General features: G+C 36.8%; 2 protein-coding genes across 3 annotated transcripts; both read left to right on the top strand.

The window, feature by feature from the left end:
* Window positions 1-5,327, top strand: gpr78a (G protein-coupled receptor 78a). The gene is made up of 3 exons (XM_055204965.2): window positions 1-972; window positions 1,057-1,170; window positions 4,531-5,327. Exons 1-3 carry the CDS (start codon window positions 305-307, stop codon window positions 4,868-4,870), a joined length of 1,122 nt encoding a protein of 373 aa, XP_055060940.2. The 5' UTR covers window positions 1-304; the 3' UTR covers window positions 4,871-5,327.
* Window positions 5,328-5,565: 238 nt separating this feature from the next.
* Window positions 5,566-16,083, top strand: cpz (carboxypeptidase Z). Of its 2 annotated transcripts, none has more exons than XM_055204964.2 (11): window positions 5,566-5,830; window positions 6,555-6,584; window positions 7,848-8,222; window positions 9,907-10,122; window positions 10,200-10,396; window positions 11,165-11,326; window positions 12,635-12,796; window positions 12,870-13,005; window positions 13,163-13,302; window positions 14,843-14,942; window positions 15,409-16,083. In XM_055204964.2, exons 1-11 carry the CDS (start codon window positions 5,704-5,706, stop codon window positions 15,753-15,755), a joined length of 1,992 nt encoding a protein of 663 aa, XP_055060939.2. In that variant the 5' UTR covers window positions 5,566-5,703; the 3' UTR covers window positions 15,756-16,083. The 2 variants fall into 2 exon arrangements, with proteins under 2 accessions (XP_055060939.2, XP_055060938.2); XM_055204963.2 differs by having other exon boundaries at window positions 10,200-10,435.
* Window positions 16,084-16,357: the final 274 nt, after the last annotated feature.

The following is a 16,357-nucleotide window of genomic DNA, read 5'->3' as shown; positions in this document are numbered from 1 at the left end:
TCACATGTAATAAACCGGCTGCACGTGAGCAGGCGCGCTCAGGGAAAGGTTCGCGCATGGCCACGGGCTTTCCACCCACCTTACACTGTCTAACAATTTGCGTTTCAGTGGTTCATTTCAAACCGTACAAATGTATGAATGACACAAAACATACATTTTATTAATTCTTGATGATGTGACATTCAAAAACCACTTCAGCACACTGGACAGCGCTCGGCAGAATGGAAACCAGAGAAGGCGACCCACCGAGGACCACTTTGCAGTGCACGCGACAAATCGGCCAACATTGACTTTGGACAGAGACATGAACTTATTGGAAACATCGCTGGAGTTACTAATCGTCGTAATCGCCGTCGTGTCGCTCGCGGCGAACTTGCTGGTGTTGCTATGCTTCACCTGCAGCGCGGAGGTCCGCGCACAGGTGCCTGGACTCTTCATCATCAACCTGTCTTTCTGCAACATCCTCATCGCCGTCCTCAACATGCCCTCCACCCTGCTCGGGGTCGTGAAGCGTCAAAAGCCATTTGGCGACTGCTTTTGTTATACAGTAAGCTTTATGGATACTTTTCTGACCACGAACACAATGTTGAGCATGGCAGCTCTCAGTATAGACCGCTGGATAGCAGTGGTCTTTCCTTTAACTTATTCCAGCAAAATGAGACACAAAGATGCCCTACTAATGGTGAGCTATTCTTGGCTGCACTCGCTCGCTTTCTCTCTCACTGCTTTCCTCCTGTCGTGGGTCGACTTTAACCCTGTTTACGCTTCATGCACCGTACACCTGGCAGAGGAAGGGTTCCGAGGACAGTTCGTGGTGTTTACTGTTGTCTTCCACTCATCTACTTTCGCACTCTCGCTTTTCATCCTGTGCTTCACTTATCTGAAAGTACTGAAAGTTGCGCGCTTCCATTGCAATAGGATAGACGTTATAACGGTGCAGACGCTCCTGCTGCTTGTCAACATTCAACCGAGGTAGTGATTTTTACAACACCATAGATGTTATAGCTTTTAACACAAGCTTAATATGCATTAATGATTTTTTTCTTTAATTCTCAGTGTGAAACAGCGGTGTTTACATGAGCAAAAGAAAAGGAGACGGAGAGCCACCAAGAAAATCTGCATATTCATCGGGTCATTCGTTATGTGCTTCGCCCCCTACGTCATTACACGGTATTACGCTCTTATCGTATATTATAATGGAATAGGGAATTTAAGAATGCAATGGGAAATACTTGTTGTACTTCTAAAAGCGTCTTCGTTGATTGGCTTTTGCAATTAGCCACAAACTATATAACTCTAGTCTAAAAGTGGTTGAGGTGTCAAAGAGATAGTTAGTTTACCCAAAAAATAAAAAATCATCATTTACTAATCCTCATCTTATTTTGAACCTGTTTGAGTTTCTTTAATTTGTTGAACAAAAGCAGATATTTGAACAACATGAGTAAATGATGACAGAATTTGGGTGTCTTTAAGGCACTCAAGAATCTCTTTAAGGCATTGTCTGTAACCGCAAGCATATTTTAGAATGTATACTTAATATACATTCGAACACAGATATATGCAAAATAAAAATAGATACCGTATGAAAATATAATATCAAAAGTAGGGCTGCATAATGATTAATCGCGACTAATCGTTTGCAGAATTAAAGTTTTTGTTTACATTATATAAGTGTGTGTACTGTGTACAATAATTATGTATATATAAATACACACACACACACATGCATGTATATTTAAGAAATATTTACATGAGTATATACATTTTTATATTTATATATAATTAATGTTAATATATATTAGAAATATAAATACCTTACATATAAATACATATTTTTCTTAAAGTTATACATAAATGTGTGTGTGTATTTATATATACATAATTATTATACACAATACACACACTAATATAATGTAAACAAAAACTTTTATTCTGCAAATGATTAGTCGTGATTAATCGTTATGCAGCCCTAATCAAAAGATGATTATATAATTTGTTAATATTTTCCTTAAAGGGACACTACACTTTTTTGAAAATATGCTCATTTTCCAGCTCCCCTAGAGTTAAACGTTTGATTTTTACCGTTTTGGAATCCATTCACTTTTAATATTACGCAATTATATTACGCAGCAGCCAAAAATAGTCCCCTTGGTAACTTTCAATAGCAGGGTTCTATTTTCGGCCAGCGCATAATATCCAGCCCAGTCTTACGAAATTTTGTAATATAGTCACGTAACTTTTTGTTTCTTTTTTCGTGATATTGTCACAAATTTCCGTGTTTTTTTGTGATCGTATCACGAATTTCTGTTTACGTGTCATTGTCATGTATTGGTTACTCAACTGTTTTGTCCTATTTTCTTTCCATTGTCGCTTTTTTAGTGTTAGATTTACATAAAATGACATTCTTACCCAAAACTCAAACCCTAATGCAGGCGACAATGGTTTAAAAATCAGAAAATATAAAAAAATAATCCGAAAAAAATTGTATAAACCAATACTTAATGTGACATCCTAACGCAAACATCAAATCTAACCCTAAACCGAAGCGACAATGGTTTAAAAATAGGAAAAAGCAGTTGAGTAACCAATACGTGACAATGACATGTAAACAGAAATTTGTGCTACAATCACAAAAAAAACCCGTGGAAATTCTTGACAATATCATGAAAAAAGAATCAAAAAGTTACGTGACTATATCATGAAATTTCGTGAGACTGGGTAGCAGCAATATCATTGCGCTTCCTGCAGCCATGTTATGGCAGCAAAGTCCTTGATTATTACGCCAGAATGAGAGTATAGTTGCTAGCCACATATCTGCCTAGAAAATCGCAAGTTTTAATGTGCCGTCGGTCTTAGTACACAATGTAGCTACAGAAAAGTCAAGTTTTAAATAGGAAAAATATCGAAACTTTTTTGTTATTTTTTTTAGCGCAATGCTAAATAATGTTTTATTAACAAAGTTCAGGAGGAACACGTTCAAATAATCAACCTAATCACCTCAACTATGACCAGCTGTTGACAATCAGCAATCAGCTATCCACCTGATCGGCATCAACAGAAACCTATATAGATTGGAAACCAACTCACCCTCATTCCTCGATAGTTTCAGCATCCCTCCACCTCCCCTTCTCCGCACGATTGCATAGTCACCTTACTATAGTGGTGGGCAGAGCGAGGCTTCGTGAAACAATGAAACAGTTGAATCAATTGTGCCGTATGTTTCGAGGCTTCGAAACATCAATCCGAAACCGCCTCCACATTGACACCTAGCGGTCGTTTGCATGTCTTTACATGAAGCACCCTTGACAAGATTTTGGACGAGCGCTGACAAATTGTATCCCACATGTTGTTTGATTGACACACAATTGATAGGATGGGAAAGTGGATAGTGCTCTCGACTCTCATGCGTAGATCTTAGGATCGAACCCGGGAAATGCATGTGCTACATCATAATAAAATGCTTTTTGTTGTTTTAACATCTGTTTGACAACTACATGAGCTTTAAGGCTCACAATTGTCAATAACTATAGGCTATTCGGGTCTATTTAATAAAAAAAATGGAATGGAGATATACCAAATAAATAATAAGAGATTCATAAAATATATCAAGCCATAATATGCCACATTGTTTACATATAAAGATCTTTATTCAAATATATAAATTGTTCTGTGTTGATAAACTCAATCAGATTCTTTTTTACATATAATTTCTCCAGCCTTTGAAAACATTCTCACACAAGGGACACTTTAGCTGGCATGCATTTTTTGTAAGTGTTACATACATATGATGAAAAATTACTTCTTTTCAGTAAATTATAGTATTTGATCTTGCCAAAAACGCATCTATGATGTATTGTCAGATTTGTTTCCTACCCTGTCAGTTTAAGATTCGACGCAGATTCGACAGGTACGCCACCTTTCGAAATACTTGTGAAATGCACCGCTTGGTGTTTCGAATCACTTCATCACGTGACATGGGTGTTTCGAATCACATTTCGGGGCAGTGTTTCGAAACATTTACGCTTCGGGATCTCGACACAGTGTCGAAACGTCAGTTTCGCGGGAGCCATCCCTACCTTACTAACCAGAACAGGGGGGATTGTTCTGGGTTCGGGCCTAAGGCTGAGCCCGGAACCCTCTCCCCACCAGGAAGCGCTCCGGGCTCAGTCCATTAACGAGCTCGGAGCCCTCTCCTCGGACAGCACGCCAAATACGCATATTAATAACTCTGTTCTAAATTATTTGTAAGTGTGAACTCGTGAATGGTCTAATCAGATTCAATGGATTGTGCTAAGCTGAATGGATTCCAAAACGGTAAGAATCAAATGTTTAACTCTAGGGGAGCTGGAAAATGAGCCTATTAAAAAAAGTGGAGTGTCCCTTTAATGTATTATGTAATATGGAAATAAAATAACCAGTGGTATCACAGAAACGATATGCTAATTTATTCTAAATAGTTTCCAGCATGGCCATAAAGTATTTAGTTGTTGTTTACCATGACATTTATCTACTTTCATTCTGTTCCCATAGGCTGACTGAGCTCCTTCTCTCTGTACAGATCAACCATGACTGGGGAATCACGAGCAAGTGCCTGATGTACAGTAAAGCTGCCTCTGACCCTTTTGTCTACTCCTTGTTGCGTAAACAATATAAAAAGGCCCTCGCTGGTGTGCGGAATAGGATTTTGGGACAGAACTCATACCCACTCTCTGTTCAGAGCAGCCCAGCAAACACAGCAAATGAATATTACACACAGAGGGTTACCAAGCTACTAAAGGATAATTATTACAATAAAAAAACAACGGACATACTGGGAAATGTGCAGTCAATTAACGTTAATGGCAAAAATCCAGATCTTATTGTTTCATAAAGTGGACTAGTATTAAAATCAAATGATGGCTTACATAATACCATCCAATTAATTTATATCTTTGTGAGGCCACAAGCCTGTGAAAAATACTGCTCTTCATGGATAAATAGTTAGATTACATTTTTGGGACTTTAACTTTTAAAAGGCCCAAAATACTCTTAATAAATAAAAACAACAGCTTTCTTTCTGTATGGAATGTGACTCTTTACATGATATCTTTTGTGCAACCATTACAACTTGTGAAGTCTTTAAAAGTCTATAAAAGTATCTACAGTGTTTTTGAGGATTGTCACAGAAGGTGAAGCATTTGTCAGTCACTGGATTGTCTTTTCTTAACCTCAGAACAAGAAGTTTTGCAAACTCATGTAATGTAAATGTATGCAAGATATATGAAGTAATGTAGCTATTAAAAAGTAACATAATTAATAGCCTAGTACATAAATGTAAAGTGTTAATCTTTTTTATTGTACAAAACTGTTATGATCACTTATGCGTTGCACCACTTTCTTGTATTGCATGGCTGAGATTTTGGTGTAAATTGTGAAATGTGGTATTTATAGCCAGGTGTGCACGTGCGTTTACAATGACGTAACGTAACGGAAGTTTATTTCTCACAAGAAAACCTAGAAATAAGTACTTGAATGATTCTGAGTAGCCTAAGTATAGACTATACCGAAGAGTAAATGGCAGTCTTTATAAAACGACTATAATTACAGCGAGTCCCAGACAAAGGCCGCCTACAGCGCGAGAGAGTTTCTGTTGTAATTTGATCATTCGGCTCTGGTGCTCAAGACTCTCCCCAAAGCGATGGGGGTTGCTTAACTTTTCGGAAAATGATCACCGACTGCCACATCATTCCGTTTATAGAAAACAAAATGCTTACGGTTTTTATCATTTTAAGCGCTTTAGCGACATGCTGGAGCCTCCCGCGGCGGTGTACACCAGATGAAGAAGCAATAGGTAATGGATACATTTATTGAATGAGCGTTGCACAATTTAACATATGCCTATGATCACATTTAAAGGACCATTTCCATATTTCTTATGTGTTGTCATTCTATATTAATTTTAAGTTCAGATAATATATTTTGTAAATAGTAGTTTCTGCTTTTTGTATTGGACCCAATACAGAATACTTTACTACTAAGTTTTTATCTCATCATAAAACTTTGATCTAAATATGCTTAATTTGTGGACATTTAGCAATACATTTAGTTATAGTGCATTCAAACTATACTTTTTTGACAGTGTGTGAATATAGCCTAAGTATGATATCAAACCCAAAACCTTTTGCTCAGCTATGCTACAGGAACACATACACATATATAACCTTCCTATAAAACTTAAATTTATTCATGTTTATTTAACAAATAGCTTCATGGATGGACGGGCTAATTGTAAAAAAACAGTCATTTAAACACTATAATATTAAGTTGTATGTTGGCCAAATGTGCTAAAATGTTTTACGTTTTATAGTGTAGTTTTTAAGTAAAATGTTGTGCTCTTATTAGCAAACATGCACGCACCACAAGTAATGTAAACATACAAACACACAGACACTGTCACGCAATAACATTTGTGCAGAAAGATTGGTTTCTTTTCACTGCGTACTCTACCGCCATCTAGCGTCGCTTTGTGATGACTTCACCGGCGGTAACATCCTCTGTAAATCATTGTTTTTCAGGAAGATGCAAAACATCTGCAGAAGACAGACGTAAGAATTTTGTTTTTATCATAATGTGCATGCTGAGTCTGGTTTTGTATTTGTTTTGTATATAATACATAATTATATCATATTGCTATTTTGGGGAGTTTTATTAAAAGGTAGGCTACTTCAAATACCAAATGCCATTGCAAGATAGAACTCGTTTGACAAAGACACAGATAAAGTCATAATATATCGCCAAAGCCTTAGGGTGATTTAGTGTCAAGAATTAGTGGCTTATCAGATTTTAAAGGGTTTATCCATGATTTCTTCAAAGGGCCACAGCTCAAATAAAGTATTATGTTCCCCTCTGTATAATATTTTAAATATATGACCAGGTCCTCCAATATAATACCTAATCTTAAAAACATTCCACTGCAGATTATGCAGTTTCAGTCCATTTACCAGGTGCAGATTTCCAATAAAATAAGTTTTTGTTAAAGGGGACATATCATGAAAATCTGACTTTTCCATGTTTAAGTGCTATAATTGTGTCCCCAGTGCTTTTATCAACCTAGAAAATGTGAAAAAGATCAACCCAGTAACTTTTGGTAAACCCTTCTCTGCAAGCATGTGAAAAAAATAGGTCATTGAAATTTGGCTCCTCTTGTGATGTCCGAAGGGGATAATACCGCCTCTTAATCTGCACTATCCAACCACGACACTGCCATTTAGTGCAGAGATCAACTCATTTGCATTTAAAAGGACACACCCAGAATGGCACATTTTTGCTCACACATACAAAGTGGCAATTTTAACATGTTATATAATACATGATCTATATGGTATTCTGCGCTAAAACTTCACATATGTACTCTGGGGACACCAAAGTTTTATTTGACATATTAAAAAAGTCTTGTGAAATGTCCCCTTTAAGTACAGTATTCTATTCATGTTGAATTACAATAACTAATTGACTATATTTTATAGTGGATTTAAAGACTCATTTATAAACTTTTTTAAACTCCAAAATTGTGAATCAAAATGTGACCCTACTGTGAAATCCAGGCTAAAATATCGTAGTTCTTAACATTCAGGCCTGTCAATCATCATTATGGGCGTATATAAGGCAGCCTTCAGGCTTCCGGGTCCAGCTGCAATTTTTTCCGGCCTGAATGCGCAGGCGAACTAGTGAATGACATTAGAAACATCAAGTTTTAATGTCACTCGTTGATGTCACTCCATCTTAGACATGGCCTTACTCAGTAAATGTGAAAAATATAATATAATAATTTTACACTAGTTTGCAAATCTGTTCTCTCCCATCCCCAGTGCAGTGCATAGAGATGGTGCTTGGCTACTGCCAGGATGTTACGTACAGCTACACTACATTCCCCAACATTGTGGGGCACCGTACACGGCAGGATTTAGAGATGGGTGCAGAGTACCTGCTCCTGAGTGTGATCCAGAGTCTGCTGAAAGGAGAGTGTACTCCAGATATCCGTCTGTTGGGCTGCTCAGTGCTGGCCCCCCGTTGTCAAGATGGCAAGATTTTTAAGCCATGCCGTAGCTCGTGTGAGATGGTGAGAACGAGCTGCATTCATGCCTTTGAAGCCATTGAAATGGCATGGCCGTACTTTCTGGATTGTGACCGATTCTTTGTTGGTGACGAGGAGGGTTGTTACGACCCATTGTCACAGCTAAAAGGTAAGAGTTGAATGTACACTGTAAATAAAAATGTTGGTTCAACTTAGTAAGTTATTTGGTTGCCTTACAATATTGAGTTAATTCAACTTAAAAATAAGTATTTGTGATAAAAATGTGTTTAAATGGACAAAAAATATGCTCATTTTCCAGCTCCCCTATAGTCGAACATTTAATTTTCCCGTTTTGGAATCGATTCGTGTTAATTCAGCTGATCTCCGGGTCTGGTGGTAGCACTTTTTTCATAGCTTATAGCATAATCCATTGAATCTTATTAGACCATTAGCATCGCGCTCAAAAATAACCAAAGTTTTTTGATATTTTTCCTATTTAAAACTTGAATCTTAGTTACATCGTCTTGTAAGAGCGACGGAAAATTAAAAGTTGCGATTTTCCAGGCCGATATGGCTATGAACTACACTCTCATTCTGGCGCAATGATCAAGGACTTTGCTGCCGTTTCATGGCTGCAAGAGGCTCAATGATATTACGCAGTGCCCGAAAATAGTCCCCTGCTATTGAAAGATACCAAGGGGACTATTTTCAGGCCCTGCGTAATATGGTACGGCAGCAAAGTCCTTCTTACGTCAGTGAAAATGATGCTCGCATTGGATTGTGGGTGATTTCAGAGAAGAGCGCTAAGGCTACACATATGCATTCTTTCCTGTATATGGGATTTTTTTGAACGAAGGATTCAGTCCCTGGTTGGAATTCCGAGGATCCTTGACATTGGAACAGTTCTTCAACAGATGTCGATGACGTAGCATCCTCGAAATTCTGGGAAATTCTCTGAATTTTCTGTTGGTCTTAGTACATGATGTAGCTACAGAACAGTCATGTTTTCAATAGGAAAAATACAGAAACTCTTTGGTTATTTTTTAGCGTGATGCTAATGGTCTAATCAGATTAAATGGATTATGCTAAGCTATGCTAAAAGTGGTACCGCCAGACCCGGAGATCAGCTGAATGGATTCAAAAACAGTAAAAATCAAATATTTAACTTAAGAGGGTCGGAAAAAGAGCATATTTCAAAAAAAGTAGAGTGTCTATTTAAGTTGTATTAACTTAATTAATTTTTTAATGCTGCGTTCACACTAGCCGCGGTTCAATGTTAAGTCAATGTAAAGACGCATTGACGGGCGTCTGGAGGTCTCTAGCGCGAGAGTTGAAATATTTGGACTTTGGCGGATAAATGTGCCGCGTTAACCAATCAGGAGCTTGCTCTAGTAGTGATGTGATTACAGGAAGCGAGCAAAGTCACAGAAGCCCCTCCCATGACGCAAATTTTCGCGTGAATGTCTCGATGACTAGAATTTCATGTGCGGCTTTCACGCCCAAATGAAGCGAGTAAACTCAAAATGTTCAAGCGGCAAACTAGACGTGGTGGACGCAAATTTGGCGCCTCAAACATGGCTGGTGTGAACCCACGGTAAGGCAACCAGACAAGTTGAATCAACTTTTTTACACTGTGATTATTACTTTAATACAAATCAATCATTCATTATGCATAATAAAATATACATACAGTTACCAAAAGAGTGGAGCTTCACGTATTCTTTTTAAAAATCATACAAAATAGTTTATAAGAAATATTGTAAATATTCGGTTGTTGATGTTTTTGGGTTTATAATAAATCTATGTTTTCACATAACTGTAATTTTTCTTGCTGTCTTTCATACTCCCTTCAGCAAAGCAGGAAGTGACTTTTGCCAACATTTCTGATGGTGGACTTTCCACCGTCCTTCAGTTCATTTATCACTCTAACTCCCAGATGTTCAGTGTCCTCAAGAAGACGGCAGCTAAATGCTCGCATATCTCTCAGACATACAGCATCGGACGCAGTGTGGAAGGCAAAGATTTGCTGGTTATTGAATTCTCCAGTAACCCTGGACAACATGACCCACGTGAGTACCAGAAACTGCGTTTGTTGTTCATAGTTTTGTCAGTTCTTCTTCTTATCTGTCTCTTTAATGCCCTCTAGTGGAGCCAGAGATAAAGCTAATTGGGAACATGCATGGAAATGAGGTGCTGGGCAGGCAGCTGCTGATATACCTGGCCCAGTATCTGTGCTCCGAGTACCTGCTGGGCAATGAGAGGATTCAGACCCTCATCAACACAACACGCATCCACATCCTGCCCTCCATGAACCCCGATGGCTATGAGGTCGCAGCCTCTGAGGTAGCTGATAGGAACGACCCCGAAAACATCAACCAGGAAGTAAATATGTTGTCCATATCCGAGACGAGTCTGTCTGACTGTTTGTTTGTCGGCTGACCGACGATAGCAAACTCCCTGCACCAGAGACCCTCAGAGAGAGAGAAAGAGATAAACTTTTTCATACCAAATTAAAACCATAACAAATCAAACAATAATTTGGCACAATAATTGAGCTACGGTATGAACTTAAAGGACAACTGGTAGAGGGAGGCCCTTGACTAACAATTTTAATGGGCACTTTAATTGCCTGCAATGTCTTTTCATTGTAACACTTGGTAGTATTTTGCATTAACATTTGCTTGGTAAACCAATTATAGATTCATCTTAATCTTCTAAACTAATCACCACGGGTGATGTTTGAACACATATCCGTAAATCGGTTTAATTCAATTTCCTCCAAAAAATATTTTAGATTAGCTAATGTGAACTGTATCTCAGATGAGACGATAAAACTGTTAATAATTTCATTTAACAGATATATCTTTGCCTGGTTCTGATGTTTTCTGTCTTTGCATATTTTCTTTTACTTACTGGAAACATCTTTATTACTTGAATATTTGACTTCCTGTTTTACTATCTGTACATTTAGGTACATGACAGTATACAGTTAGTACTGAAAGTGTTGTAAATTTACATCATGTAGGCCTACATGTAAAATTCATAGATATGTTTCTGAAAAACTATTTGAACACAGCAACTTCCTATTTGTTGCGATTTCTAAAACAATAGGGCCATGAGTTCAATGGATGGACCAGCGGTCGGACCAATGCACAGAATCTCGATCTCAACCGCAACTTTCCTGACCTTACCTCCATCTTCTACAATCGTCGTCGCTTTAGACATTTCCGTAGTGACCACATCCCCATTCCTGACTCTTACTGGATGAATAAGGTAAAATCCATCAGTGTGTCATTATTATTAAACATACAGTATTGTTGATCTACAGTACAACTAGATTTTTTGTCATATTTACATAACAATCTCAGGTAAACAAAAAGTTATAGCAATGCATGCATAAAAATGTATTCTCCATAAAATCTATTTCTGGGTATTTCTCAGATTAAGGGCCAAATTGGGTTGCTGCCATTTTAAAAATTAAAATGTCAAGTAAATGTGTCTTTACCATCACATCATCGAATATATGTAAAAAAATAAAACTTAAATGATAAATCAGTGCTTTTAAAACATTTTGTGGTTTCACATGGAATCTAATTTATCTTTAACTTAATGAGATTTTTACAAGATGAATTATAGTCATTTACGTATCTAAATTTCTGATTTATCAATATACCTTGGTTTGGAATATAAGCTTATTTAAGTGAATGCCATATATCAGAACTTTTTAATAGTGATCATTTAGACTGTCCAACATTGTCAGAAATGTATAATTGTAGGATGCTTTTGTAATTTATACATAATTTATTGGCAAAAATATGTATGGTGGTGGTAATGACTGTGCTGGTAATGACATTTTTGTCAAAAATAACTAGCCCTACAAGCTAAGATGATGACTAAGCAAGTGTATCTAGCTTTCTACATGTAATGTACACCATTTTAACTATTAAAGTGATAAAAATATTTCAAAAATGTTTAAAAATACAGAAATACAACGCGTATGGTAATGATGCATAATACGTGTACATGCCCAAAACAAAGAATAAAGAGTAGATTTACTTACTTTTCTGGACATCAAGGAATCAGTCTTGCAGCTTGAAATACATGTGCTCCACTATGTCATTAGGTTACCATGGCTACCAAATGAACTTTTGATGAAAAACAGTGGGAAAGTCCCTTTATGCAAGGCGTGTTGGTAATGACAGCTAAACCATGACAAGTAGAAATTAAGCAAAATAAAGTACAAAATGCATATATATGCTTAATCTGTGCATGTAGTTCAAGTAACATTTTATATATATTATTTGTGATAAATAATGTTTATGGCACAACATGTGAAAACTCTGGTGAAGGACAACACCAAAACACAGATATTGTACCACAAAAAACAATAAAATGTGATAAAATTATTAGTAAGCCATAAAAAAGTCTAGGCTTGTTTTTGTTTATACTAATTAATGGTGCTAAAATGTATTAGATTTAATTAGTTTTTAATAGAATTACACCCTGTGGACATAAATAGGCCCGAATTCTGGGAAATACCCATCTATGTAAATGTAATGCAAAGGCTTTACCTACTTTCAGGTGGTTGCACCAGAGACCTACGCTGTAATGAAGTGGATCAGGTCCATTCCTTTTGTCATATCTGCCAGTATGCATGGAGGAGAACTGGTCATCTCATACCCGTTCGACTTCTCTAGAAACCCCCATGAAGACAAAATGTTCTCTCCCACACCAGATGAACAAGTGAGGAAATACATTTTTCTAGTGTCGATACTCACGTCTATAAGTGTGATTGCCTAACAAATACATTTTCTAGATCTTTAGGCAGCTGGCTAGGATTTATGCGGATGCTCATGCTACTATGTCCAACAGTGACACAGAGAGATGTGGAGCCGCGTTTGCCAGTAAAGGAGGGATAACCAATGGAGCACAATGGTACAGCTTTGCTGGAGGTAAACACTTTCTGTAAAAATGAATTTATTATATGAGCAAACCATGTCAGATTGAAAAGTTTCTAAAGAAACATTCATATTTTTGACATCTCTTGTTTTGTGTGCTATTGTGTGCACATGTGCTTACCTTTTAATTCTCCATATCTGTCTGTGTCAGGAATGTCAGACTTTAACTACCTGCACAGTAACTGTTATGAGATCACCGTAGAATTGGGCTGTGATAAATTCCCATCTGAAGAGGAGCTCTACCCCGAGTGGCGCAGGAATAAAGAGGCACTGCTCAGCTTTATGGAGTCTGTGAGTTCATCATTCTGTTCATCTAAATATATAAATGTAGAAAAGTGGTATATTAAAATGTGCTGCTTGTGGTTATGACTAAATCAACCAGCTTTAAGTCTGAATTTCAATCCAATCTGAATCATATAAGATAGGACCAATGAAAGTTATTCAATAAATCATTGAGATAACAGCTGTTTTTACATTTAATTAACCTGTGAACAACACTAGTGATACATGAAGGAAAGTGGTAACGGATAAAGAGAATCAACTTCATCATTTCAGTTTGATTTACTGTATAATGAGTTATTTTCAACCCAGCCTTGGTCCTTGGGTCAGAAAGGTGAAAACCCAGCTTTTGGGTTAAATTAGCCCAGAAAATGTTTATAATTGACCCAACAATGGGGTTTGGATAATTTCAAAGTCATTTCAACTGTATTGACTAGTGATGAGTTGATGTAACTTATAATATAAAGTTGACATAACTAAAGCAAATTGGACTTAATTAGATTTAATAAGTTACAGCAATTCATCACTTGTTAAGATACTTGAAATGACTTGTAAATCCTACCCAATCTCACGCAAGTCATGTTATAGTTATAAAATATTTGATTAATTTGATTAATTTTTTGTGCCATTGAGCAAGAATTTCTATAATTAGTTTTTTTTGTGTGTTAGTGGCACGATTTTCTTTTCCGTGTCATTTTACATTTTGTTTTCTCGTTGTCTTTTCCTATTTTTAAATCATTGTCACTTGGGGTTAGATTTTGGGTTTGGGTTGTAATTTTATGTATTGGTTTCTACATGTTTTATTCCGATTTTAAAACTATTTTCGCTTGGGGTTAGAGTTGGGGTTCGGGTTAGGATGTCTGAAATGTAACAGAAAGTGATTCTAACCTCAACCCCAAGCGACAATTGTAAAAAATTGGAAAAAATTATGAAAAAATAAATAAATAAAATAACACGGAAAAGAAAGTCGTGCCACGGACACAAAAAACTATTTATAGAAATTTGTGCTGAGTGACACAAAAAAGACATTTGTGCTCAATGGCATGAAAAAAGCGGAAAATTGTGTCCTGAACACGAATAAATTAATAAAATATTTTGTGACTATAACACGACTTGCTGTGATAGGTTGCGTAAATCCTAGTTGATTAAACTTAAAGTGGTGGTGTCCCAGACATGGATTAGCTTAATCCAGGACTACACATTAGTTTAATTAGAAAATATAACTATTTTTAAAAAACATGCCTTACTAAAAACATCACTTGTGTGCATTTTGAGGCAAAACAAAGATCACTGATGTATTTTAAGATATGTCAGTACAAGATGTTTTGAGTTTGAACAGCTCTTACATTTATTTTAGTCTAGGACTAGTCTAATCCCTGTCCGGAAAACCGCCCCAAAATGTGCAAAAAATTTTTTACAGTGTAGTATTTTGGGTTGAAACAACCTAGCATAGGTTAAATTAGAACCCAAAGTTTCGGTTTGTCCCTTTTTGACCCAAAACTGGGTTGAAAATAACCCAGCATCTTTTAGAGTGTGTATTACTGCCTTGCAGGTCCACAAAGGTATAAAAGGGATTGTGAAAGATGAACACGGCAATGGCATTAAAGGAGCCACAATATCTGTTAAGGGCATGCGACATGACATCACTACAGGTAAGAGTAAAACATAAAAAGAAGTTTAATTTGGAAATACCCATTTATTATTGTAGCCCTGATAAACTGATCAAATGTATAGCTTAAATGCACTGTAGGTTGCTTTGGATAACCCTGTCTGCCAAATGCATAATGTAAATGTATGAAAGTCTTTTCAGTGGTAAGTTTTGCACAAAGTGACCATGGACCACAAAACCATAAGGGTCAGTTTAAAAAAATTAGATTTATCCATCACCTGGAAGTTGTTCCAAAAAATCTGGAATCTGAGGGTGCAAAAAATAAAGTTTTGATACATTTATGGTAGGAAATGTACAATATATGGAACATGATCTTTACATAATATCCTAATAATTTTTGGCATAAAAGAAAAAAATCATTATTTTGACCCATACAATGTATTGATGGCTATTGATACAGATATACCAGTGTGACTTAAGAACTGTGAATGTTTTGTCTGTCTCTACAGCTGAGGATGGCGATTACTGGAGACTGTTAAACCCCGGTGTCCACATTGTGACTGCAGCTGCTTCCGGCTACTCGAGAGTATCGAAGCGCATTAACCTACCGAGGAACCTGCAGGTGGGCCGGGTGGACTTTGTGTTAAAAAAGGTCCCGCAAGAACCCTCTCTCGACTACTTCAACATCCCTGAACTGGACAACTACGAGCGTTTCGATCCGTTCAATCAGTTCGAGCAGTACAGCCAGAGAGAGCTTGGAGAGAATGGCGAGGAAAGGACTGAGAAACCGTGGTGGTGGGCTTATTTCAGCCAGTTAGGGATATCTGCACCCACCTGGCTCTTACGGAACTATTAGAGCTCCTCAGGGCATCGCTGAAAAGCAACTAGATTACTATTTTTTGTACCCGAGCCCTACTTGATGATTCATGTCAGAACGATAGCTTTATTTGACATGCAATATGTGCAGCTAACCACTAGGTATGGTGGAAATATTAGTGCTATTGTATAGCTTGTGTTATATTTAAGTCTTGCAGAGAATCAGCATTCTGAATTTTAACAGCACTCAAACAAATTAAGGCATTGGCTGTAGTTTATTCTTAGGCCATGTTTTTATATCACTTTCACTAACACATGAATTGCATGATTTGTAAGGCTGTCATTAAACCATTTAAGTGTTTTAACAATCTTTCTATTTCATAGCTCGCCATTAGAGTATCTTTATTATTTAAAACATCGCACTAGACATTTAACTGAACATTTAAGTGTTTTTATATATTGTGAACATCAACAAATGCCATAAAACACTGCATTTATTAACAATACATTAGTATTATGGCATGAAATACTGTCGAATTCAGACTTCAGCCGAACATAAACAGAGTTATATTAAATAAAGGGGAGAGCAGGGGCGAAATACCATTTTTCAGAAAAACGTAATTTAAAAAAATAATGTTTTTA

Source organism: Misgurnus anguillicaudatus, chromosome 3 (assembly GCF_027580225.2).
Source record: "Misgurnus anguillicaudatus chromosome 3, ASM2758022v2, whole genome shotgun sequence".
Classification (NCBI taxonomy): Eukaryota; Metazoa; Chordata; class Actinopteri; order Cypriniformes; family Cobitidae; genus Misgurnus; species Misgurnus anguillicaudatus.
Note: the sequence above shows the minus strand (reverse complement) of the source record. Positions and strands in the feature narration are given on the sequence as shown.